The sequence below is a fragment of the Prionailurus viverrinus genome, chromosome A2, assembly GCF_022837055.1.
Source record: "Prionailurus viverrinus isolate Anna chromosome A2, UM_Priviv_1.0, whole genome shotgun sequence".
Lineage (NCBI taxonomy): Eukaryota > Metazoa > Chordata > Mammalia > Carnivora > Felidae > Prionailurus > Prionailurus viverrinus.
The window spans coordinates 42,991,813-43,019,726 of NC_062562.1; the positions used below are offsets into that span (position 1 = coordinate 42,991,813).

Consider the following 27,914-nt stretch of genomic DNA (forward strand, 5'->3'; position numbering starts at 1 on the left):
TTAATGCAGAAATATTTGAATACAAGGGGAATACAGTTATTCCTACTGAATATGGTAGAGTTCTAAGTTGTATTTATACAATTTCAAACAATTGCATGACCATTCAAAATATGCATTTTATTGCCATATGCTCACATTTTATAAGCTTTTCATAATAATAATATTTTTTCTCAACAGAGAGGACTGTTATTACCATTCCACCTTCCAAAATGGATGTTACAGTTGGAGAGAGTATAGTCCTACCATGCCAGGTGTCCCATGACCCCTCCATTGAAGTTATATTTATATGGTCTTTCAATGGAGATGTCATAGACTTAAAAAAAGGAGTGGCTCATTTTGAAAGGATTGGAGGAGTAAGTTGCCCAAATTTTTAAGTACTTAAAATAAATCAAGTCTTTTCACGTGAATCAACATCTTCCATAATTATTCTCCCCATATTTATTTGCATGGATAACCCCTGTTTATGAAGCTGCATCTGTTTTTGTTTTATTTTGTTTTATGACTTTCATAGTAACGCTTGTGTTCTAGATAATTAAGGGGATAGGAAAAGGGATCATATAGGAGCAATGGCAATGATACTAGTATATCTCTTAATTTCAAAACTGTCCCATATTTAATATTTATCCAGCTGTAAGAAAAAAAAAGGGCCCTGCTGGGTATGATTATGTTTTATCCCCTTTTCACTTTCTATCTGCAGGAATCTGTTGGGGATTTGATGATAAGGAATATTCAGTTAAATCATTCAGGAAAATATCTATGCACAGTGAAAACAACTCTGGAAAGTTTATCTGCTGTGGCTGATATCATTGTTAGAGGTAAGCATAATGGTGGAAATAAATGAGCACTTTATTCACAGCAAAAAATGTTAATAAGTGAATGGTAGATCTCTGAGTAACCATATCATGATAAAGAAGTGAGATAAAAATACAGATTTTTTATTTTCTAAACCTCAGGACTCCATGGCATATGTAGTGTGGATATGGATATTGAATGGAGTAGGTTTTGTGTATTTATAACGAACGATCAGTCTCAGCAAGCAGTGTCAGTCCATAAAACGTAGCCATGCCTTCTATCTGTCATAAAGCATTCTTATCAGAAGAGGGTCAAAGTGATATATTCCTGTAGTTCTCTATATAAGTCTCGTTTACTCAAGGTACCTCTGAAAAAGGAATAGATGAAAGATGTTCCCAATTTTTGAGAGTTCTCAATTTTTCAGAGTAGCTCCCTAATGGGTGATATTCACCCATCTCATGATTGAAATTTTCTAATCTTCAAAGGAACCATTTCTAAATTAGTATCTCACCATGTAAACTGAACTAATAGGGCTTTATCTCACATAATTTGTTAACAATACCTTGTGTTCAATATTGTATTTTCTAAGCGTAAGAGAGAAAAATAAACTGCCCCGTCCCAAATCAATGAATTTAATAATTTTCAATATAGTTATCATCCAACGTATTTTTCAAGGTCCACCAGGTCCCCCTGAGGATGTAAGAGTGGAACACATTTCCAGTACTACTTCTCAACTAAGCTGGAGACCAGGCTCAGATAATAATAGTCCCATTCAAATATTTACTGTTCAGGCTCGGACACCATTTTCTGTGGGTTGGCAGGCTGTTTCGACTGGTAAGTGACACCAGGGTTTGGGGGTAATTTTCTAAAACAGGTGTATCTGTTTGTTCAATTGGTTGATATTAAGTAGTGCTGGTTTTCCTGCCTGAATCCCCCCTCTTTTCAGTTCCAGAAATTCTCAATGGTAAGACGTACAATGCAACAGTGGTTGGTTTGAGTCCTTGGGTGGAATATGAATTTCGTGTCGTTGCTGGGAACAGCATTGGGATTGGAGAACCAAGTAAAGCATCAGAATTGTTAAGAACCAAAGCGTCAGGTAAGAAATTAGTGTCTTCTAAACACGCTCTCTGTGCTAATAGCAGAGAGCCTGACGTGAGGCTTGAACTTACAAACCATAAGATCATGAACTGAGCCCAGGTTGGATGCTTAAGTGACTGAGCCACCCCGATGGCCCAGGGAAGCCACTCAGGGAAGATCAGGTAAGATTTTTCACAGATGTATAATTCTGATGTTGCAAAATCTGGATAAGAGAGGGAAAACATGCATCTTTACTATTCATGTTGCATCTTTAGGTGAAATAGAAAATTATGATCACAACTGTATCAGAAATAGGACATATATTATATTCACACCAGTAAATATAAGATTATGATTATATTTAATACGTACCATTTAATAGGTAAATTGTAGAATATATGATTATAATTCTCTACATAAACTATTGTAGTTATCATCTTAATGACATCCTTTTTCTCCTAGTATATGAAATTAACACAGACTAAGGCTGCAACCAGTATGTGGATTTTAATGTTGCACCTAGAATTTTAGAATTAAAAAAAAACTGTGTGATGCATTTTTCATATACAGAATGCTGTCTTTTGAAGTCCAGAGTTTTCTATAAACTACTTATTTTTACATAAAATATGAGTAAAACTATGTCTTTTATGACAAGTAATCTACACTGATTAATGCAGAAATATTTGAATACAAGGGGAATACAGTTGTTCTTTATGGTATCGATCTTACAAAGAAAAAGTAAGAAGTATTTTTATGGGTCTTGTAGGATTTGGGGCCCCAAATCAGTGGCAGGAAACCAGCAGCTTTCATTTTCACATTTTTAGGTACACAAAGCAAGGAATATTTTCTCCTAAATATAAGTTCAATGAGAGATGATTATAGCTAAGCAGGCATATCAAAAATAAGAATTTTTCAGAAACTGTCCTCTCATCTCATCTATTTTCTAGCCAAACTCCAGCAGGGAATCTGTACATTTGTAGATGCAAATGAGTTAGTGCTTGTTTCATTAAATGTTGTAGCCAAGAATTAATTGAGACTCTGTTGGTGCAGTCAGCCACACATTTCCATCTATTTCTCAACTCTGACCTAGTTGCAGCTTCATTGAGCAATAGTATAAATTATTTCCCATGCAAATGAGGTAAATCCTGAGCTCATTTAACAGAAGCACTAATTGAGCATCAGCTGGTTCACTGAACAGCAAAATACAGGTGGAACCTGGCTCAGAAATCACCCCTTCTTAAGCTTTTTTCAATGGATCCGTTTTGTTCCACTCCTAACTTTACATCCAGGGTCACATTTGATCTTCTTGCTGCGTACCGCTGACAAATTCACTTTCTTACTCAGCGACATAAGTGAGGGATCGCTCTGTTGTCACTGGCTCAGCTTAACAAGCACAAACTAATTCAATTAAGTGTGCTCAACTGTCCGATGTCAGTGAGGCTTTTCCAAGTTAAAGATAATATAAATATTTTTATTTTAGAATTGGAACTGAAAAGAACGTATTTGACAGTAATATCTTAAGTTAAATCATCCTAGCAGTTTAGAGGTGAGAGGAGAGTCATTCATTTTACAGAAGAGGAAAAGAAAGATCAGGATCATGGCTGACTGTTTCAGCAGAGGCAGGATTTGAACTCTTACCTTGAGACTTGGGCATCAGCGTTCTCCATAACCATGGGTCTTAATCTAGATGAGCAAGAGATTGGCATAAGGAGATGTGTATATATAGAAATTCCCAGGCCTTACCATAGACTGATTGGAAAAGAATCTCCAGGGGTCGCCTATGACTTGATATTAGCTTGAGTTTTAGGTCATTTGTTTACAGCTTATTTCTATCATGGTAGCTTTGGTAGGCTTGACTCTAATACTAAAGTTTTACAGTAAGGATTGTACATTACTTTCTATTAACCATTGACACTCTTCTTTCAGTAGCATAATGAGACTCGATGTTCATAATAATTACCCTGAGGTTCTGAATCATACTGAATGAAGTGTGTTCTTTTTCCTTTCCTTTCCTTTCCTTTCCTTTCCTTTCCTTTCCTTTCCTTTCCTTTCTTTTCTTTTCTTTTCTTTTCTTTTCTTTTCTTTTCTTTTCTTTTCTTTTCTGTTGTAGCTCCTTAAAGACCCTTCTTCCTAGTATGGTTTTAGGTTTAATATGGTTCATTTGAAAATGGAATAAAAAAGGAACTTTATTAGCCAGAATATTGGAAACTTGGTAAAAAGCAAATTAAAGTTTACTCTAAAATAATTTCCTTATGTGTCTACACTATTTAATGGTTCTGAAAAAGTGTTACCATATGTTGTCAAGTACCAGAAAACTTGCAACTATAGAACCCACTCTGATTTACGTTGTTTTTGGCCAAAGGCCATGGAAGACTTAGAAAGTAGGGTCTAGGTACAAGACAATCTTTTAAATACATGTGAAGGTTAAAGCAGGCAAGGTTAGGGTATATTTGAATATGAAAATGGGTCATGCCTGACAGGTGCTATTATTAAAAAGAACAATTAGACTATCATCACTATGCTGTTTCTGAAGTTCAACATCTGTATCAAATGGCAGTAAATAAAATTAGTCTAGATTTGTCTGAATGGTTTCCACAGTGGGAAAAAAATTTTGAAATGGGCAATTAAACATTGCATATTTTAATTCCTGCCTACCAGTCGGCGAACGTGCCCAGGCACGCCCACCCTCCCACCTCTGGATTTTAATCCAAATGGTCAAAGACAGATAATTGCATATGTTTCAACATTTAGAAAATATATCCTGCAGGAGCACCTGGGTGGCTCAGTCCGCTGAGTGACTCTTGATTTTAGCTTAGGTCATGATCTCACAGTTTGTGGGTTCATTGCTCTGTAGGGCTCTGCACTGATGGTGCTTAGCCTGCCCTCTCTCTTCCTCGCTCTCTTAAAATGAATAAATAAGCTTTAAACTTATATATATATCCTGCAGAGCTATCCATTATCATAGCGTTAGGATACATCTGCCATTATTCCATGAAAGGATTATATTTTAACATTTCCACATGTGTAAAGTAAAACCCCATTCTGATGATATACAAGGCCCACACATACCACTGTCATCAATTTTGTAATTTTCCTCAGACTACTTATTATTCATTATACTAGTCCTCACAAGGGTATACTTGAAGGGCATAATTGTTTTCTAATTCACAAAAATGATCGTCATCTGGAATGTTCTACCACAGAGCCTTAGAGTCCTAGAGTTAAACGGAGAATATCCCCTCAGTCACATCCCTGACAGGAGGCCGCGTCCTTAGCTGGCAAGTGAAAGGTTAGGGGGAAGAAACCTTCCTGTTCTGTACTGAGAGATGTGAGATTTAAACACAGAGTTATAATTACAAGACTTACTTACATATTTTTAAGAATGTATTTTTAAATGTTAAACTATCTTGATGACTAAAAAAAAAGAAAAATCATTTTAGTTTGTTTATTAAAAAAAGAATTAATTAATATACTGCCTCAGTAACTTGTTTACAGCACAACTGTATAATTAGGCCCTAAATCAGCAGTGTCACTGTTACCATCTGAATGGAACATCATTTTGCCAATTAGTAGATGATGCATAATAATGTCAAATACACGATGTTACTCGATTTTTAATTAATTTTGGAGCCAGGGTGCTCATGTATCAAACACAACTGTGTCCTCTCTCTTAGAAATTTGGATATGTGTAAACATAATTTATGTTCATTAAAAATGCAAGACTGTCTCACAATGTGCAGCATGAGATGTTGAAAGGTGAAATCTAAAAACAAAATGCCTCCTGATGAAGATGTACTTTAATAATTGCCATCCCACATTTCTTTTGGTTGCTTTCAGTGCCTGTTGTGGCGCCAACAAACATCAACGGAGGTGGAGGAAGTCGTTCGGAACTCGTCATTACGTGGGAGGTAATTTTCTGTCCAACTGAGTTATTTTGAAAGAAAACGATTTAGCTGGCCAGGAAGAATACTGAAAAACAAAAAAGATTTATTTGATCACTACGGAGAATATATAAAAATACATGCTATAAAAGACTCCCCATGATGAATTACTTAGAGGAGGTATTGGAAACTCTTCTTATTTCTACTCAAGTGAGAAAGGATAACGGACTCAACACAATTCTCTCCCACATATAAGAAAAACAACTTCAATGTCTATTTCAGGTTTGTCAGTAGCATTTTAATTATTACTTGAGGGACTAGACATTATTGTATTTATTGTCTCTGGGACTATTGTGCACGAGTTAGACTCTGTAGCGTGCAAGTAGAAAGTTCTTTTCCTATCACGGTTTTTAAGGCCTTCCCTGCATCTAGATAAAAGCTTGAGCAAATGGTGTACCTTTTGTGATTATTATCCTTATGAATTAACATATGGGCTCATTTTTATACTTGTTATAAATTTCAGCCTGGTTTATTACCATAAACTTTAGACTTTCCTCCAACGTAACGTTTCTTGTTTCTGGTAGCTTGGGTTTGCCTCAACCTAGGGCTTCTATGGTGTGAAAGGCAATGTAGAGTCAGATCTTTACCTATTCCCCATTCTGCTGTTGAATTTCTCCTTCCTCATTCACTGTTACCTCTTGCTTCTCCAGAGTTATAGTGGGTTTGGGCTGGGAGAAGAGGAAAAGTACTGAAAAGATCCTGACTGCTGGTACACTTATAATTTGATTTTGGTGTATTCCAAAAGTGACAAATGACCAGACACTGTTATTTTTTTATTAAGTTTTTAATTTTAATTCCAGTGTAGTTAACATACAATGGGATATTAGTTACAGGTGTACAATGTAGTGACATTAATATAGAGCACGTTATTTAGTGCCCATCATGAGAAGTGTGCTCTTCAATCCCCATCACCTGTTTCACCGCCCCCCCTCCACTTCCCCCTCCTGTACCCATCAGATGCTGTTATTTTATAGTGTACTTGTTTTTTTGTTTGCTTTTGTTTTTTGGTTGGGGGAGTGGGGCATCCAGAAGATGCCCCACTGGGGACTCCTAGTTATAATTCCTTGGTGCAAAGCCAATTTGCTAAAAAGTCTCCTCAATTCCTGGGGTCTGGCATGGTTCATACTAGCTTCTTCTAGAGTAGATTATCTTTCTCTTCTAGATGGTCTTTGCGGATAGAGTCCCTTTCAAAGCTGCTCATGGACAGGTCCCTTGCATGAGATGCACATTTACCCTCAGCAAACACCTTTGCTCTGTGTTCATTAGGAGTATAGTACATGCCTGCTTAACCTCTCTTTTCACTCTGCCACCATGTGCTGTCCAGATCTCTCTCCCCTTTACAAGTTTCTCAGGCATTTCTTAGTTAAAAGAACCCATGTGTCCCAAATTCCAGAGAGCACATACTGGCTGGTTCTTTGTGAGGCCTCTTCAGATGGTTAGGCAAATGATAAGAAGTGGCCTCTTTAGGGGTGCCTGGGTGGCTCAGTCTCTTAAACGGCTGACTTCAGCTTAGGTCATGATCTCACGTTCTGTGAGTTCGAGCCCTGCGTTGGGGTCTGTGCTGACAGCTCAGAGCCTGGAGCCCGCTTCTTATTCTGTGTCTTCCTCTCTCTCTGCCCCTTCCCTGCTTGTGCTTTGTCTCCCTCTGTCTCAAAAATAATAAACATTAAAAAAATTTAAAAAAAAGGAAGTGGCCCCTTTACTTTCCCTAGGTATAGGGGTGGGAATGCACAGATTTTTCTATGACTGTGTCAGAGGAGATATTTTCCTACTAATCTATCCCTAAAGAAACAGACACTCCTTTGATATACCTTTGTCATAGAGGATGGGCTAAATTTTGCCTATCAATGGCTTGATGTCTCTCCTTGGAATGCATATTGTGTCATAACTTTGTTGTCAGCTTTGAGCCTCAGGTGTAACTGATAAAAGAGCCCTGCCCTTTTTTATTACCTGTGTACATGTTTTTGGCATTTTGATAACAACTTTCATACTGCCAAAGCATCCACTTACTTGGACTTTTTAACATTACACTTAAGAGCATGATGGCCATGGATGTTTTAATTAAAAACCATCATGGCTGACATGCACAAGAGGGGACATTTTACAATGTTATTCTCTCAGGAGACATTTTACAATGTCTGAAGACACGTTTGGTTGTTACAAAGAAGTTGGGGGAGGCTTGCTTTTGAGCGGAGGCCAGGACGCAATGCACAGGACAGCCCCCACCACACGGAATGTCTGGCCCAAAATGCCAATAATGCCGAGGTGTAGAAACCCTGTTTCTGTAAGTGTAATTCATTGCATCTGTAAATGATCTTGCAGTAGCAAAAGACCTTTTATATCTACATGGTCCATTTTATTCCTTATAGAATTCCATTAAATATAGAGAAAGAGGAGTAGTGGTAGCAAACCTTTCTGTCTGTGAGGAAACTGGTGCACAGAGATGTTGTTTTCTCTAAGTTGTACATGACAGAGCCAGAAGCCAGGTGTAGCTACTCTGAAAGTCATCCCTTCTTTGGAACATGTAGTTTCATGTACACATTGTGAACCCAGCACAGTGCCTGGAATGTGGTATGGCTTGTCCAAGTACCTATTGGATGAGTGGATGTGTCCTGACAGAGAAGACACTCTCAGAGGCCTGAGGGAGAGGGGACAACACTTGTAGAGCATGTACAGGGCTTCTGTGCTACACTGGGTATTCCTGTCATTCAGTCCTCACAGTGATGTTAGGAGGTGGGTAATGCCACTTTCAGATAAGAACACAGAGGCTTAGAAATGTGGTATGGGTAGGGGCACTTGGGTGGCTCAGTCGGTTAAGTGTCCCACTCCTGATTTCAGCTCAAGTCATGATCTCACAGTTCGTGGGCTTGAGCCCTGCATCAGACTCTGTGCTAATGGCACAGAGGCTGCTTGGGATTCTCTCTGTCCCTCTCTTTCTCTGCCCTTCTTCTGCTCTCCCTCTCTCTCTCAAAATAAATAAATTAATTAACATTAAGAAAAAAAATAAATGTGATATGGGTGTTGGGCAGCTCAGCATTTGAACGCAGAGCTCTTGCTCCATGCTCTTTTGTTAAATTTTAATTCCACTTATCTGCACATGATGTCATGGTTCAGGATAGGCACGAGTCCCCGTGTGTGTGCCTTAAGCAGTAACCTTATCAAATTATTCTTGTCCTCTGAACACATTTCTCACAAAGACATTGACTCCCAAGTGAGCCTATAAGACATATGCTTTTGGGCGATGCTAAGTAGGTTATTTAGGGTTCAGTGTTCTTTGAAGGTCAAATAAACATTTCATCATAGTGTACAAGGAGTTTGGCCTGACTTCGCGCATTATTTTTTCTCCTCTAAGGTGAGAAATTACTGAAGGTTGATAATGTTTTTGCACATTCAGTATTTGAGATGAATGGGAAATCCTTTTTTTGTCCAATTATTTTTTGTTTATTTGTTTATTTTGAGAGAGAGAGAGCAAGCAGGGGTAGGCAGAGAAAGAGGGAGAGGAAGAGAATCCCAAGCAGTCTCTGTACTATCACCACGGAGCCTGATGTCGGGCTCCGACTAACAAATTATGAGATTATGACACAATCTGAAACCAAGAGTTGGATGTTTAACCTACTGAAACACCCAGGCATCCCCTATGAATACTATTCTTAAATAGTCAGTTACAAGAAGAAAAAAAATCTTTCCATGATTTATAACGTCCTTGTTCTTTAAAGTGTTTCCCAAAACCATCACCTATGGCCTGCTCCCTGTTTTTATACAGATTCCCCTACACCATATCCGTGCTCTCAGGTGTAATGTATTGTTGCTTTCATGCTGTTGCAAGAGACGCTATGTCTTCCATTGCTGAAAATCGTTACTATCTGGTCTCTACTTAAAAAAAAAAAAAAAAAATTTGCTGGCCTCTATTTAAAAAAAAAGATAATAAATCAAAATAATTTCCTCTGTGTTTTTTCTTGTGGTATCAGATATGCAGATACTTGCAGAAACTGCATTAATGAATGTAGTTTCCCATTTATCATTCACATTTGGCATCATGTATATTCAGTTACTGAGCCAAATTCTTCTGATGCCCAAACTTCCTTCAGGAATAGGTTATATATTTTTAGAAGGCAACACATACATTAGTTAAAGCCACAAGAAGGCATTTAGCAACTGCTTCAATTCAATCAACACAAATGAATGTTGGAACTCTGTTCCAAGCAGTGGGATTACAAATATAAATTTTAAAAAGGTCTGAATGCTCAGAGACCAACAGGACAGGACAATCTTAATCCAGCATGGAAGGTCAGGAAAGCTACCACCCTATCTTATCTCAAGTATGTTTTAAAAAAGAAATTGGGAATGGAGAGACCATGCCAGGCCAAAGTCATTGCTATGGTAGAAGTAATAGTACCTGACGGACTTTCAAAACTAATGCACATCCAGCGACCATTCTAAATTCAGTCAGAATCCACCATTGTGGTTTATAAGTGACAGCTTTACTGGTCATTCCAGACTGCTGCTCATGTAAGTACACCATGGTATAATTTGCCTGCAATAAACATCCTTCTTGTGTTTTCTCCAGTGCCAAAGTAATGTGTATTTTGTGTTTATTTATTTGTTGTGGTTTGTTTTGTTTCCAGCAACCTACACACGATATATAACTTGGAATGTAGTAAATGCCAATTCCTTTTTTAGGGGTATCTTTATTCACATATTATCATAATTTATTCTCTAAGATACTCTCAAGTTTGAGATACTTGTGGTAAATATGTCATATGAAATAGGACTATAAAATTAGGAATATGGGATAAAGTACTGTGAAATACGAGATAAACACCTATACTGGGAGTTGATAAACATATATTATATATATATACATTTTTTTGTAAAGGGCTGCTCAGGAAAATTATTCTGCCTTGTGGGCTATACATTGTCTCTCACAGCTTTCCAACCCTGCCATCATCATCAAAAGCATCCACATATCATATATAAATGAACATTTGTGACTGTGTTTATTTCAAAACCAGACTACAGACCAGATTTGGCTCTTAGGCCAGTTTGCTGTCCTTGGTCTATACGAAACATTCCGTTCCAGGGACACCTGGGTGACTCAGTTGGTTAAGCTTCCAACTTTGGTCCAGGTCATGATCTCGCAGTTTGTGAGTTTGAGCCCCACGTCAGGCTTTGTGCTGACAGCTCAAAGCCCGAAGCATGCTTTGGATTCTGTATCTCCCTCTCTTTCTGCCCCTGCCCCACTCGCACTCTGTCTCTCTCTCTCTGTCAAAAATAAATAAACACATTTTTAAAAAATGTTGTAAGTACATATTCCGTTCTTAGTCTTTACCAACGTTAATAGATTTTACTACCAGAAGAATTTCTGAATTTCTTTATTCTACTGACCACTTGCTTTCCTTAAAGAAGGAAGCTTTGTCCTGACCGTCTTAAATAGCTCTTTTTCCCCTGCCCATATGGGAAGAATGAAATGAAGACCCTTAACAAGTATCTTGTAAGTATCTCCTCCCCACGGCTTCCCACCACACCCTTCTAAACTATGTATGTTAGACTCAGATCTTTGCTTGAGGGAACATCAAGAGAAACACAAATTGTCTTGACTAACAAAAACTAAAATCACTAACTTTCTCAGATGAGCTAAACATCTTGATTAAATCTGAGACCAGAGTAGCATCAGAAACAAATCAAATGCTTTGGCAAGTAGCTTAAGGTCTCATAAATCTCTTCCATTCCACAAAAAATTAACTGTTTTAATTCTGATCTCCCTGTGAAAAGTGCTAATACAAGGAAACATTTCCTTCCCCAGGTGTTTGGACCTGTATTTTTCTTCCTCTTTTCACTTTCTGTATTTGTCAGACTGTTCCACATGGCAAGAAACAGAGCCCAGCTCAGGTCGTCTCAGTTAATGGGGATTTCTTTTAAAGCTACACGGGAGGTAATGAAGATGGAAAAAAGTCTCACTAACCAAGCAGGCAGGTCAAATGAAGAACTGGAACGTCGTTCATCACTGTTCAGAGCACAGTAGCTCTAGTCGGCTGCCGGCTACTCTGGTGATCCAGCTCCAATGGTCCCTCATGGCTTGTGCTCACTTCTTCCCGTTTCCTTTACTTACAACTTCCTATTTTGCTAACTGCTACATTCTGTCTCTTCTCTATGTGATTTATAGCTGCCATTGCCTCCTAACTTCTATTGCTTCATTATCCCTACTATATTCATTGTATATTTTCTATTTATTGCCTACTCTAAGTTTATCAGGTATTGGCCCCACCTATGTTTCATATTCAAATTCTATAGGGGAGAGGAATTGATGGGGTCCATCAGTCACTACGGAACACAAAGATTTGGCACCCAGGGCCTCATAGTGATTAAAATGGCACCATTGATTCTGGTGCCCATTGCTGGGTAATTAGATGTGGTCCAGGTCTTGGGATAATTTGATACAATGAATGGATATGTATGGGCAAGGAAAACCTCCTAAAAAGACTTGTAGGTATGCGGGACTGGAGCATTAATGTCCTGTCAGGTATGCCTTTAATAACGTATCAAAATATTTCAAAAAGAAAAGACAAGGAAGACATTTTTCTTTAAAAAAAAAAAAAACCTACATTTTCATAGATTTTAAAATACAAACTTCTTGTAAACAGATGGAATATGTGTCTAAATTCAAGCATAAATTCATTTTTGTGTGTTTATTTTATGTGATTATTTATAGTGTAATATCTGTAGAGTTCTGGGGAACTAATATCTATTTTTGTTTTGTAATTTTAATAAGTTTACGTTTTAAGTGAGTCTTACAGGATTTGGTCTCTGTGAGAATAAGCAAATTTTTTTTGTTTTGTTTTTAAAAATGTCAGGAAAAGTACACCCTGATGTTACTACTAATGAAGATGTATGTTTTAAAAATACTGGAAGTTCTTTTATGCTTTTGTGTTTGAGTGATGCTCTATAAGTTTTAAAGCAAATATTATTATATAATAATTACATGTATCTTATAAGAATTTGTTGAAAATTTTATGAAAGGAAAATATAGCTAGCATTGAAATAGTTAATAAGTTAATTTTGTGCCGAGTTTAAAAATTCATATCCAAATTATGTTTTAACTTATACAGTCTTACAATCTTCTGAACTATTTTTATAACATTTCATTATTGCAACTTAACGAATAATCATGGAAAGAGATATAAACATGTAAAACCTGTTTTACATTTCCATTAAATTTTTCATTTATTTATCTGAATATCTTTAATTGGGATCACTTTCCTAATTGGCGTTCCAAATAAAAGTATTATTGTTTTTTCAATGTTTCATTAAACAAGGTTAATATCCATGTTTGTCTACACAAAAGAAACGCCAATTCATCAATATAAATTATAGTAGCTCCATAAAATATTTTTGTAAATACTCAGTGATTGATCACTTCTGCCCAAGTCAATTCCAGAAGAACTACAGAATGGAGAGGAATTTGGATACATCATCATGTTGCGGCCAGTTGGCTCAACAACCTGGACCAAGGAAAGAGTACCATCTGTAGAATCATCAAGATTTGTTTACAGAAATGAAAGTATCACCCCCCTCTCTCCCTTTGAAGTCAAAGTGGGTGTATATAATAATGAAGGAGAAGGATCTCTGAGTACCGTGTCCATTGTCTACTCCGGGGAAGATGGTAAGTTGTGGTCAGCCCTGGAATGGTCATACTTGGGAATGTATCCATATGTTGCATTCATTTTCCATGAACCATTCTACTGAAGACGATTGTGGCTTTTTTTTGAATGATAGAACCTCAGCTGGCTCCAAGAGGAACTTCTGTCCAGAGTTTTTCTGCTTCGGAAATGGAGGTTTCATGGAATGCTATTGCCTGGAATAGAAACACTGGAAGAGTGCTGGGCTATGAGGTAATCCATATTAATTTCACTTCCACTTATGAATATGCCAGCTAACCATACAATTCTTGTTCAGTAGCCCTATGCTACTAACCTAGTTCTTAGGTTGTATGTCTATAGCTGTGGAGTGAGCAGAAGAGATCTTTATAGGTGATCTTAAGCAAGCAAATTAACAAATGGTAGCCATTTGTAAGGTGACCAGATGATTATCTCATTTATACATTCAAATCACCATCATATTTGTTTCTTGGGGAATAATAAATATCTAATCCTCAATGATCTTGAATCATAGAAGAATTTCATTGAGAAAGCTGTCTTTGAATTGGAGCAGGACTTGAATAGATGTAGTCATCTTGGAAAAGGCAGTTAAATGATAAGAAAAAAATCCTAGATTTTCATTAATCTGTCCTTTATAGTCTGTATAGAATGAGGTAAATCATATTTATGGGCCTTAATTCTCACAAAGTTAAACAATGAGACTTCTTAATTACTTTTTATTCTTTAGCTTGCAAATTCAGTGATTCCCCAAATGGATAACACATTTATTTTATTTTGGAGTTACAATAAAAGTATAATTCTATACCTCTTTAGTTGCTCCTTACACTGTTTTTGTTTTGCTTTTGTTTTTAATGCAGTTTCTAGTCCAAACAGAAAGTTCTATTCATATGATAGGTCTGTTACTCTAATCCAGGAATGCCTTACCTCTTATCTGAATCCTATTTATTTATGAAAGCTCATTTCTAGTTTCCTCCTCTAACTCTTCTCTGATCACTCCCTGATTTTGGAATTCTTCAAATTCCCAGAGCATTTTTTCCCAATATCACTTACTTGGAATGCATCCTCTGCATTTTGTTTGCCTATATATTCTAGGCTCTCAACTAGATTATAAGGCACTCAAAGGCAGGCACCAAGCTTTATTCTCTTTTGTCTTTTTCAATGTGCATAAATCAGTACTAATGTATAGGAAGAGCCTGATATAAGTTGAATTATTAATTAACCTGTCACTCAAAGAACTCTGGAGGAAATATCAAGAACCAAATGTAACTGAAGTCCTTTGTTGATGGTATGAATCTTGCTTTGGTCCAAGTGATTATATATACCCTTTGTTACAGTCGATAACCTTTAGATAGCTCATGCAATATTTTATTTTGGTAACCTAAAAAAACTCTAGATTCTCTGATTTCCATTGCGAATTTTTATTTTTTAATTTCCTCCCTATAAATCTTAGACTTTGATTATTTTATTGTTGTATAACCATTGTAATTAGAAAATATTCTTCTATTTGTGCTCCTATGCTCCTCCCTTCCCATAACCTACCATGGTTGATACTTGCTGGCAAACAATGAATTGTTTGTTCTTTGTTTTTAATGATCAGGTATTATATTGGACAGATGACTCCAAAGAATCCATGATTGGGAAAATTAGAGTCAGTGGGAATGTCACAACCAAAAACATCACAGGGCTGAAAGCTAATACCATCTACTTTGCTTCCGTGAGAGCTTACAACACTGCAGGGGCAGGGCCCTCAAGCCCCCCAGTCAACGTTACCACCAAAAAGTCTCGTAAGTATGCATCCCACTGCAGGGACCAAGATTCATCTATAAATAAAAACATGTTCCTTTGCTCATTCTCCATTTCATTCTTCCCATCTTCTTGTTTTACTTATTGCTTTGTTTGGTTAGTTTGTCCCTTAAATAAGGATAATTGTTGAAATTTTCTGATAACAATCAAAAGAAACCATTTTGATTTTTTGGAATTCCAAAAGAGAAAATATTCTGTGTATATAGATGCAAGATAGGAGAGTGTAATGTTTAAAAGCATAGGCTCTGATGCCCTCTCCCAACCTCAGTTCAAAACCTGACCTCTTGGGGTGCCTCGGGTCTCAGGCAGTTCAGCATGCAACTTCGGCTCAGATCATGATCTCATGGCTCATCAGTTGGAGATAGCTCAGAGCCTGGAGGCTGCTTCAGATTCTGTGTCTCCCTCTCTTTATGTCCCTCCCCCTCCTACGCTCTGTCTCTCTCTCTCAAAAAATGAATAAATACTAAAAAACAAACAAAAAAACAAAAAAAAAACTGACCTCTCATTCTTGGATTATTGAGTGGTTATTTAATCTTGCAGAGTCCCAATATCCTCACCTGGAAAATGTGAGAATAATAGTACCTATTTCCTCACAAGGCTTTCTTCAAGAGTGAAAGACATAAAGAATATATCTAGTACATACATTAGTACGTGCTTGGTAAATTGTTTTTCATTTGTTTCTATTTTGTCTTGTTTATCATTTGAGAATTAGACTGTACTCTGATGTGGCCCTAGCACTGCCAGATGTCTAGCTCTTTCTTTCTAGAATAACTTATCACTGCAGTATACTTAGAAGTCCCTCAGATTTAAGAATGAACTCTTCTGCTTCTTTTTAACTCCCTTAATAGTCAGCCAGCTGTCTTTCACATAGGCAAGGCCTACTGAATAAAGGATGAGTAGTTGATCGTTGTTGCATTATGTTCTATGAGTGAGCCTGGTATTACACAAGTATTCTATATTATGAGGCACAGTGATCAAATATGATTTAGGAGCAGCTGCCATATGTCCTTTTTATTACTGTATAATTCTTGTATATTCCTTACCTGTTGCACGTGAACATAAATTATTTGTGTTTACGGGCTTTTAAAAACACATTCTTTGGTCTCTGAATCCCAATAAAAAAGAGGATTCAAATATAGTTGCTGAATTTTGAGAAACAGTTCAAACCTTATATAGTTCAAATATAGTTGTTGAATTTTGAAGAAGACTGAGATATGGATACATAGGAAAAGGATAGCTTGCTGTTAAATGCAGTATTCTTTTCTATGTATTGAAAAAGAACAGGTGGTTGAAGTCAGTTTGAAAATCAAGTGATATAAAGTTTTTTTCCTGTAAACACATATTTGTCCTATCCAAAAAGAACTTAGACATCATCTCAGTTATTAAACCTTTGACTATAGAATACATGATGCATTTATGTCCATATCACCAGTCAAGTAGCCAAAGACCTGGGTTCTAATTCTGGATACATCACTGATTCATGACCTGAAACAGGACAAGGCATTCCATTTTGTTGCTTTAATTTTCTTATCTGCTAAGTGGAAATTCTCTCTACCTTCACTCCTTTCCCAAATCATTGGTGAGGCATAAATGAAGTGCTGATTATAGGAGCACCTTGAAAAATACAAGGTGCTGTGAAACTGCTAGGGAGAAACAGACAGGTAGCAAACAGCCTCTGGGGATCAGTCCATTTCAAGGGGAGAGTGGGGCCAATAATTCTTAAACCAGCTCTCTTCCAATCTACCCAGTTTGAAAGAGACTGGGTCATGAGCAGTCCTCAAGAACTGATTAACTAGAAATGTAATTCTCTTTCTCTTCCCGTTTTATCCCATGCTGACCAAATCAATGAAGCCATTGCCATATATGGGTATGAATGATTTGCTTCTGGAGTCCTTCTGGAGTCTAACCTTTTTCAGCTAATCTTCAAATCTGGATGGAAATTTCCAGTGGTTTTAAGATTGTCCAGGTATTCAGAGATGCCAAACTCACAGAAACCCATTTGTGTAATTCAGTTCCTATCTCAGGCACTATCAAGGGTGATTTGAAGTGTGTAAAGATAGTATTTAAAAAACCTCACAGATTTGTATCGTGATTGATGGACAGACACGATAGTGCAGTAATTGAGGCAATGCTTAAGTTAGCTCATATTATCTGTACTCATATTGACCAGTTTAGGGTGGACTGGGACCTGAACAATAAACTACTTTAAGAAGCTTCCAAAATAACTTCCTTTTCTGCAACCTGAATTTGCTAGTTTGATCATCTGTACAACTTAAATCATCATGCATTAGTTTGTGCTAACTTACTCTATGTGTTTAAGCGTAAAACTCGTCTTTGACATGGTGACCCCATGTTTGTTCAGTTGCCCTCCTTCAAGCACTTGATACTTCAAGTGGCCTTAACTGAAATTTGGATTAAATGCCAAGATGATCCTAGGTGGCTTGTCTGAGTGTTCACACGTGCTCATCGTTGTCAAAGAGTATGGGACATATCCTTTGAAAACAGTTTAACAAGGAACGATTTCACCACGATGTAATGTTAGAATGTATCTGCTGAGAGAAAATTGAGAGGAGATTCAGGAAATTTAAAATGCAGTTTATTATTTTTAAGCATTCATATTCTTTCCTGATTAAATCAAACAAATGAAAACCCTTATAACTCCTAATTTCTTTAGGGCAATTTTGTTCAAATATTTCTTAATGTTGGCTTTCACCAGTCTGTATCCTTCAGTGTCCCAGCCAAAAGGACTTGAGAATAAGAAGTTCTACAGGTCTCTAACTCATTACATTTGAGTTATATTTGAATACCAAGTAAACCTCTAATTTTCTTCTGTAACATTCTATATCATTGTCATTATGAAAATAGAATAGAATTTTTTTCCGATTCCTATTGTTACTGTTTAGATTTCCACAACTTAGTGGTACAAAGAAATACAAATTTATTTTCATACCTTTCTAGAGGTCAGAAGCCAGAAATGATTTTCAGCGGTTGGAAATCAAGGTGTTGGTGTCAGCTCTGCTCCTTTTGGAGTCTCTAGAAGAACATGTGTTTCTTTGTGTTTCCTGGCTTCTAGAGACCACCTGCACTCCTTAGCCGTGACCCTTTCCTCTATGTTGAAGGCCAGCAGCTCCTTATCTTTAAATCTCCCTGTGACTCTCACCCTCTGTTTCTGTCATTGTATTTCCTCTGACTCTGCCCTCCTACCTCTGTCCTTCCCTCTTAAGGATTGTACTTCACCCACCTGGAGAATCCAGGGTTGCTTCCCATCTAAAGATCCTTAATTTAATCATACCCGGCACAGTCCTCTTTTCCATTAAAAAAAAAAAATTAGAGGGCACCTGGGTGGCTCAGTCGGTTAAGCCTCCAACTTTGGCTCAGGTCACGATCTTGTGGTTTGGGAGTTCGAGCCCCACGTCAGGCTCTGTGCTGACAGCTTGGAGCCTGGAGCCTGCTTGGGATTCTGTGTCTCCCTCTCTCTCTGCCCCTCTCCCACTCATGTTCTATCTCTTTCTCAAAAAGAAATAAACACAAAAAATTTTAAAAAAAAATATTAAGCCCACAAATGCCAGGGATGAGGATATGGAAATGTTTCAGGGAAAGGGCCTTATTATGTTGACCACAGCTATAAAATACTGAGCATGTCTATATCCTAAGCCCTGTGTTAATTTTCCACATACATTATCTCACTTAATTATTATAACAAATCAAAGAATTTTGTATTTTAATCCTTAGATATGAAAAGAAATGCCTAGTCAGGTTGTTTTGGCATCTATTAGACTGAGAGACACAATGAACATGGATGGATTCTCCGAATCTCTTCATCCCATGAATACTGTGCTAATTTGTAATCTTCATCTTTAACCATCTACATAGTCTCTCTCTTTCCAAACTCTCAAATCTTCAGTCTAAACCTCAAATGGTCTTTGGATTTCTGTTCCGAAAATGGAATCGTGCCCTATTCTTCTTCCAGAATTTCATTGTCTCCTCTATTCCACAGAACAAAGGCCAAGAGGATCTTTCACCATCTGTCCCAAAGTCCTTTTCTATACTTATCTTGCTAGCTAGCCATGGTAGTATGAGAATTATTGATCTTCCACAACTTAACATTCACTTACCTCACTTCATGTATTCTCTCCATGTGGCGTGCCCCTGCCGTGCCTGTCAACGGTGAAATATCTTTCCTACCAAATTGTAAGTTTCCCCTATTTTCCCCTTTTATGTATTTGTAATTTTTCTGGGTGTTCCACCACTTTGGCTCATTGTGAGATAGTGTTGGAAAGAGAAAGGGACTCCTGAGTGAAAGAAGGTTGTCTGTGAGTCCCAGCTCCGCCATGCACTACCTGTGTGAAAGGTCTAATTCTCTGATGACTCAGAACCCATTTTCTCATCGGAAAAACAGATGAGGCTTCCTCCAGAGTTTTCTCTGAGAACTAAAGGTTATTATGTACACCAAGGTGTCCCAGAGGCTGCCATACAGCACAAGCTCAGTGCATCGTAACACATTATTATACTTCTTCTGCAGTGGTGATTTCATTTTCTTTGCATTTCTTAAAACAGGAAAGCACTTTCTACTTTCTTTCTCTTTACAAATTGTTGCAGAAATTGTCTTCAAGGGTCATGAAAGGACAACCAAAGCGAAGATGAGGAATGCCTTTAATGAAACATTGAAGATTGCTCTGATTCCAAATGCTATCCCTGGATCTAACTTTGATTTTCCATGTCCTTGAGATGACATCAAGATTACCTCAGAAGAGTGGTGACAGCAAAAATTCTGCATCCATCACACATTCATACTGTCACTGTCTAGATTTTCAGTCTGATACTTGATCATCCATTGTAAATTCTCAGAAAGCAAAGCTCACATTTACCAAAATCTCTGCCTATTCTGATTGGGCAAGCTAAAGAGAAGACAGAGCCTTTTTTTGGAAGCATGATGAATCAGTCAATCACTCAAGAAAAATAGTGCTTCACATGAGCTATGCATAGGGTGAGGTGGCTGACGGAGATTAAAACAGCCAAAATCTCTGCCTTCAGGCAATTTCTCTTTTAGTGGAGAGGCAACCTGAAAGAAAACAAAACAAAAAAAAATTAAAGAATCATAAATTGTGAAAAATACTACAAAGAAAATAAGAGGCTGAGATATACATACAAAGGAGGAGCTTTGTAGTGAAGGGTATATATTTTGATATGGCATGAAAAATAAAAAAAAGATGTAGTGGACAAAGGGATCTCCAAACAGAAAGAACAGCTTATGCAGAGCTTAATAACAAAGACTGAAGTCTTTGTTATTATTGTTACTGGTGATAATGATGATGCCTTTTTGTTTTTTTTTTAAGTAAATATCAGTGATACAACAAGAATCATAGCTTAGTGAAAAATTATCTATTTCTAAAAGACAACTGAGGGGCATTGAAAATATATTGTGAGCCACACAGATATCGCTTAAATGGAATTTAGATTACAATCAAAGGAAGAAAAAAATTTACCTCAATTCCAAGAAGAAAAGAAAAAAAAAACTACTGCATATATAGAAAGAAATATTCAGACCCAGCAACACAAAGTGTTTGCAAGTTTTGGTTCAATTTGGCCCCTGTCGTTGACTGACTAGTACTCTGTACTGGATTTTTCTTGCTGTAAATTTGCAATCAATCCATATTTAGACATAAAGGAAGCATTAAGCTTTTATTTCATCTTGCACTTATGTTCTTTCTCTCTTGCCCAAATGTCAACCCCATGCTGTTACTTAGAAGTGTAACATAAGAAGTTGTTTTTGAATTGAGTTCACAGTGTGAACTACAGTTGAATATAAATGCCATCTACAGAAAAATTGATCACAAGGAAAGCATTAGAGCTGTAGACAGCTAGTTTAATGTCACTCCGTCATTTGATTAATAGAAAATTATTTCGTCTCTGAAAACTGCATAGAACGCTTTTAAAAATTAGAAAAGTGCTTGTTTTTTTGAGTTTACCATTGACCAACTTGGTACAGATATCCATGGCATGTGTTTCATATTAGCCATGTGACAACGTTTTAGATTTTCAAGGTAATGGAAATCTCAATGTCATCATAGATATTTGAAATCCAGTTTAACTATGTACATTAAGCACATGAAACCAGAACTGTTAATAGTGTTCATATCAAGCAACTTTCTAAAGCTACTTGCAGAAAATTTATTTAAATACTAGACAAAAGGCATTGGCATTGGAGTCATCTTCATGGACAAGGATAAGAAAGATGATTGACTATGAGTAGCTAAAACTCTACCACTTTATCTGTCTTTTTTTTATAAGAGATTTTCTTAAAATTTTTAAGCTGTATTTATTTATTTGGAGAGAGAGAAAGTATGAGAGGGAGAGAGAGGATACCAAGCGGGCTTCACTCTGCCAGCCCGGAGCCTGACATGGGACTCGAACTCATGAGCCGTGAGATCATGACCTGAGCTGAAATCAAGAGTCAAACTCTGAACTAACTCAGCCACCCAGGCACCCCCATCTGTCTTTAAAAAACCATCCAAAGAATGCAAATAAGAGAAATATTAAGGGAGAATGTTAAATTTACTCTAATTATATTTAAGAAGTGGGTCATTTGCAAACTTTGGAATTACATTATTATTAAAAAACACTTTGAACACAATTGAAAAAATTAATTATGTCATAAGATCTGAGTGGAGAGCTGTTACTCTCAGGAAAGAGAATTAGTGTTTACTGAGCTTTTTAGCATGTAACACTGACCAAGTGCTGAACATTTCATATTTTATGGCATATAAGCTAAAACTCTTAAAAACTAGGAGATTTTTGACTCATTCTGAAGATGGAAAAACCAAGGCCTCTTGGAAGAGACTGGATACAGATTCACATCTCTCTGACTTTAAAGGCCAGCTCTTTCCACCTCCAAGATAGCAAGATAGCAAAGAATTTATCTATGCCATTGGCCATTCACACCAAGAATTCATTCCTGGTAGAACTTTTGTCACTTTATGTCCATTGAACACTTTACTTATGCTTGGGTAGATAAGCAAATGCAACCATTTTGGTGTCATTACCATAGTCATAAACTCCTTGTAAACATAGTTGATAGAAGGGTCAGTTCTGTTTCCCAGCCTGGAGCTTCACCAGTGGATTTGTAGTGTTAAAAACAGTACTTTTCCTCTGAATGAACTACAAAATAGACACAAAAATAGATGAATACTTCAGAGTCCATCACTGCCAATGACATCAAAGGAGCAAATTTATATTCTCCCTGTATTGATTATATGATGCTGTTAATGTTAGTGCTTCATTTTAAAGAACAGAGATAAAAGAAATGTGCCACAAGAGCATACTAGATATTAAAACTATGGTATCTTCTGAGAATTTTTATATGATCTCTTTTATAACTGAGAAAAATATTAGAAAAGGCACCCTGGGATAGTTGAGGGAGAATAGTTACAAAACTATTATTGTTGCTATCTAGTCCTTCAGGAATAAAACATATTGGCAAACATGCATTGAGTGCTTACTAAGTGCAAAACTCTTAGGCCTTTAATTATGATTGAGTATATATAGTCAAGAAATGTACTAGGGAAAGTTTAATCCATTTGGCCTATCTTATAAATCATATGAATTGCTTGAGGTTTGTCCATGGCAATTGACCTTGATTATAGGAAAGAATAATGAATGGATTGGCCACTTTGTGTCACCTATGGATCTGACCACATCCCAGTACATAATCAATATAGCCTGAGACAATCACTCAGGACTCTGAGTGGTTTTTCTTTAGCTATCTTATTGTAGTCATTTATTCAACATATATGACTGTATGTCTTCTATGTGTCAACCACTGTGCCAGTGGTTGAGAATACAGAGTTGAACAAGGTACATGCCCTCAATACAGTTAAAGAAACGCACAATCAAGAATAATTATAATTCAGTGTGACAAATCTATTGTAAAGTAGGAACTGAGCCCTATTGGAAGCAGAGGGGAAACATTTCTCAGCCGTGTCTCAGTTGAGGTGTCAGTAACTAGGTGGACAAGAGTAATGTCCCTGTGGGTTTACAGCAATGGTAATATATGGTAATAAAATTTCAGACACCCCAAGCAAGACTCATCCAGTAATTTATAAGGGATTAAATAGTAGTTGAGTCAAAGCTCCAAAAGAAATCATTTCCATCAGTGTTATAATGAGTTAAATATTATGCTCATTCAGCCTCACAAATTCAAATAAGATGCCAAAAACATCTTGCTGGGTAGTTTTATCTTTGCCTCTGCTTTCCAGCTAAATTATTTTTAATCTCTCCAGTTTCCTAAATCTCAAAAATAATCATGTGGACTCAAATCTTTGAAAAGCAGCATGTTGTCATGGAGGAACACTGGCTTAGAAATCAAGAGAATGGGATTCTGATGTGACTCAGCCACTCTTTAACTGCTTGCTTTTGGATAACTGGACCACCAACCTGGACTCTAGTTTTCTTGTATGTAAAATTTACAGTTGGACTAGATCCATTATTGCCCTGAGAAGGCTGATTCGAAGACCATCTTCTCTTACTACTTACCACCTTTCTCCTAGACAACCTTAATTTCTGGGAACTAAAAACTGCATGTTGGATTTAGAGTAAACACCTTTTGGGATGATCCCCCAGTTTGTAATTATTTTCTCTTTTCTGGGTTTCCGAACAGCTCTATATTCAATGATATGCATTTTTCTTAGTATTTAGCCACAATTGATTAGAGTGCAATAGACATGGCCAAAGGCAATCAATCCTCGTTTTTCTCCTGGGGCTTCTAGCATGGACTATTTCTGAACAGAGTAGATTTCAAATGTCAGATATGGAGAACAGTCACGATTTCTGCTGCATACGCTGAGAATGACAAAGAGATCTGTAGCATCTACAGTAAGATGACCATGCAGCAGACACAACGGTAGGAAGCAGAAAGAACTTCTTGGCTTTTTGACATTTTTGTTTTGTCCCTCTTAAAGCTCTTTTGCATTTTGCCATGAGTTCTAAGAGATTCCCCTGTATCCTTCATAATCTCTTACTGTTTTGCTTATAGTATCTTGAGTTTGTTGTGTTACTTAAAGTCAGAGTCCTAACTAATGCAAGATTAAAATGGAAAAGACTGCTAAGAAGTAACCTCTGTGTTGATATGTATAAAGGGTTTGTAGCCTGAGTTTGTTTGACATGCTCTTTGATTGATGACCACATGGAACACTAGATAACAGAGCCCTCCATCTAGTTATATATTGGTAAAGTAAACCAATTCAAAGCAATGATTAATACATTAATACTGGACATGTAACAAGCCATTATTAATTCATAAGTTTGTCACAAACACATTCCCAAATGACCAGAATTTAAATGAATTTGCTTATTCTGATTAGAATTAGTATGATATTTCAAATGACACTGAAAAAAGTTGTGCTTCTGCTATGATAATCATCCAGGACTTATTTTCCCTTTTCATGTTGATGGGCCATACAGTAACCACGAGCTAATTAAAATTCATTTGGATCTTTGATTATCTCTTTAAAGCACCAAGCCAACCACCAGCTAACATTGCCTGGAAACTGACAAACTCTAAATTATGCCTGAACTGGGAACATGTAAAAACTATGGAAAATGAGTCTGAAGTGTTGGGCTACAAGGTGAGTATTTTGTTTCTCCCTTAATAATATCAATTAAATTACTAAGGAACCAAGAATGTCACAACCAAATAAGAAACAAATTTATACATTTGAAAATACAGGAATCTTTAAAACTTATTTGAAAAATGCTTAACATTGCCTCTTTCAAATTCTTCACTGAAAATTTTTATATGCTGCGGACAGTAATGTGTCATGGTACAACAAGAATAAAGTTTTTCTTCAAGCGACTCCCCCTTGCCATCAGAAGATGATGGTGTGTGTGAGTAGTAAGGTGAGATGAGAATGAAATCTACGAATATACTCAAATAGAATTTCTAGAACTTAGGCTGCAGTGGCATGTAAGCCTTTAACAATATAAAAGGAATCTAACAAGAGTATAGCCAAATACCCACAGCACATTATTTCTATCACTGGTAATGGACATCATCTCCTAGCAAATGCATATATCCAGTATTTGAAACGGGTCCAAACTAACCAGTGACTTTTCACAGCAAGCTCCAAAGGTAATAGCCTCAAGCTATTTAATTGAGATAAATCTATTGTCATTTCAGAAGCATTGGCCAAAGACAAAATCTTTGTTTTTGTTCTTGTTTTTGTTTTTGTTTTTTTTTAATTCCTAAGTTTAAGGAAAAGGCATAGACTGGACATTTCCATTCAAGGAGGACAGCATTTATAATGATACATTGTAGAGTGTTCCAGAAGAGTGTCTGGACCTTAAAAAAGCAACATGTCCTTTTAACTTTGATTCACTATTTTATTTAGATTCTGTATCGGCAAAACAGACAGAGTAAAACCCATATCTTGGAAACAAACAATACATCGGCTGAGCTTCTGGTTCCGTTTGAAGAAGACTACTTGATTGAAATAAGAACAGTTAGTGATGGTGGGGATGGAAGCAGCAGTGAAGAAATTAGGATTCCAAAAATGTCAAGTAAGTTGAATCACCATCGCTGTTGTAGATTTTGAATCTGGACAGCTGCAGCCTGAAATCTAGGCTCTATGAAGCTTTCCAATTCTTGTTTGAATGTTGGGTGAAAAAATAAAAGGTCTGTGTTTCCATTTTCAGTTGTGAACAAGAGGTGATGAGTCAATCTTTCTTTAAATAATTCCTCAAATTTGCAACATGCATACTTATTACAAACAGTTTCATGTTTCCTCATTTGAATCTCAAAAAGAAAAAAAAAGAAAAGAAAACACAACTGTGTGTCGTTGGTACATAATTCATTCTCTTGGTACAAAAATCAGGAAGTGTTTCTGTGGGTTTTCACAGGCTTCTTGGAGCAGGGACAGAAAATATGAAACGCATGTACTTATACCCCTATTCCCATATCCATCGCAGACATCACTAATCAATCATGGCTTGCATAGGGAGCTGAGTCGCAAATCTCAGATCCTCTCCATACAGTGTACTAAGCAGGTCATACCAATCAGTTGGATTTAGCACATAATAAGATTTGTTATTTTTGCTTCAGATGAATCACTTGCTTAAAGTTGGGCCTCAGTGAAATCATCAGGCACCACATGTTGGCAAATCCTAATCTACCCTTCCGTCAGACTTGGTCAATTTAAGCATTTTCCTTTTTCATTTTTACATTTAAAACAGATAGCCTAGGATAGAAGACTAAAGACACTTCCTTGTATATAATATAAACAAAACTAGTATACTAAAACGTGTTATTTGAAGACAAATGATAGTATGCATTTTAGGTCTTGAAAATTAATCTAACAAGCAATTGTATTTTTTTCTCAAGATGTTTCATTTTATTTTTATATTTTGCAGGCTTGAGTTCCAGAGGAGTTCCAGTCTTAGAACCTAGCGTCTGTTTCCTGTCAATTGTCATCATTTTTTACTGTTTTGCAATTCAGCCACTTATACGATGAATAAAACCATAAATCTTTGAGAGTTTTTTGAAAACAAATCATTCTGTAAATAAGCTCTCCAGCCCCTATCACAAAATACATCATTAATACAGACTTGTTTGGAAAAAAAAAATGTATATTATTAAGATCTTGTAAATATCTATGGTACATTAATAAAACAGTTTTAAACACTTTTGAACTTTAAAGTTCGCACATGATTTCATATATTCTGAAAGTGCCAAATGATCCGTGGAATTGTAACTGCTGTGGCTTTTAAGTGACTTATATGGAAAGTATAAATAACTCCCCTTGATGATGATGATAAATATGAAATAGATTTGAGTTATCATAGAAAATATGTATATTTTTACATGCTTCAGGCAGTCTATGTAACTATTAAAAATGTTCACCCTACTTGGAATAAAATGTAATTATTTGTTTACAGTTGGGATTCTTTAAAAATGTAAGCTTTTCCAAAGCGTGATGTGCTTTTACATCTGAATGAGGTGAGGCCAGGAAATATTTGTACCCAGTAATTTATGTATATACATGATGTTCTTTTCAACTCACTTTCCTAAGAATCCCAGTAATAATAGTGGCAGGAGAAAGTGCCTTATGGTAAAGAAAAAGAAAAGAAGGGGAAGAAGCAACCATCTAAAACAATTTAACAAGTCTGGTATATCATAGGCAGTTTCTCACAGCAAAATTTAATTTTTTAAATCAATTTTGAAATCTCCTAAGAAAAAAAGTTGCATGAACAAGTCTCAGGTAATTATTACAAATTGTTAGCAATGCATGTGGCCTTTTTTTCATATAATAAATAAATCTATGATAAATAAATACACACATATATATAGCCAATCTTCTCTGCAACTATGAAAATAGTCCTACATTGTCCAAGTCTTATAAAGATTTTTGTGTGTTGGCTCTTCTGTAAGGTGAACCTATTTCAGTCAGTGGCTCTACTTCTTGGATCTGCATTCTGGAGAAAGCAGTCTGGGTGAAGGTAAGGTTAATGAGTGGGACAGTGCCATTCTATGTGGCCATCCATTTCCTTCACAAATAGCCTTAAGGAGTTTGGCCTCCTGGCAGCTTGTACTAGCTCCTAGCCAATCAGTCTTGATGTCCTAGGGAGCTAGGGTTGAGAAATGGCCACCCTAGTT

At 36.6% G+C, this 27,914-nt stretch overlaps 1 protein-coding gene across 1 annotated transcript in view; it reads left to right on the top strand.

Annotated features, from left to right (window-relative positions):
* CNTN6 (contactin 6) overlaps positions 1-26,900 on the top strand; it is a 168,812-nt gene extending 141,912 nt beyond the window's left edge. The window contains 12 exon segments of the mRNA XM_047848967.1: positions 178-353; positions 698-815; positions 1,468-1,626; positions 1,739-1,888; positions 5,707-5,777; positions 13,236-13,470; positions 13,584-13,699; positions 15,063-15,249; positions 24,779-24,891; positions 25,654-25,822; positions 26,672-26,732; positions 26,734-26,900. Coding sequence (XP_047704923.1) covers positions 178-353; positions 698-815; positions 1,468-1,626; positions 1,739-1,888; positions 5,707-5,777; positions 13,236-13,470; positions 13,584-13,699; positions 15,063-15,249; positions 24,779-24,891; positions 25,654-25,822; positions 26,672-26,732; positions 26,734-26,776 — 1,598 coding nt within the window. The 3' untranslated portion in view covers positions 26,777-26,900.
* Positions 26,901-27,914: the final 1,014 nt, after the last annotated feature.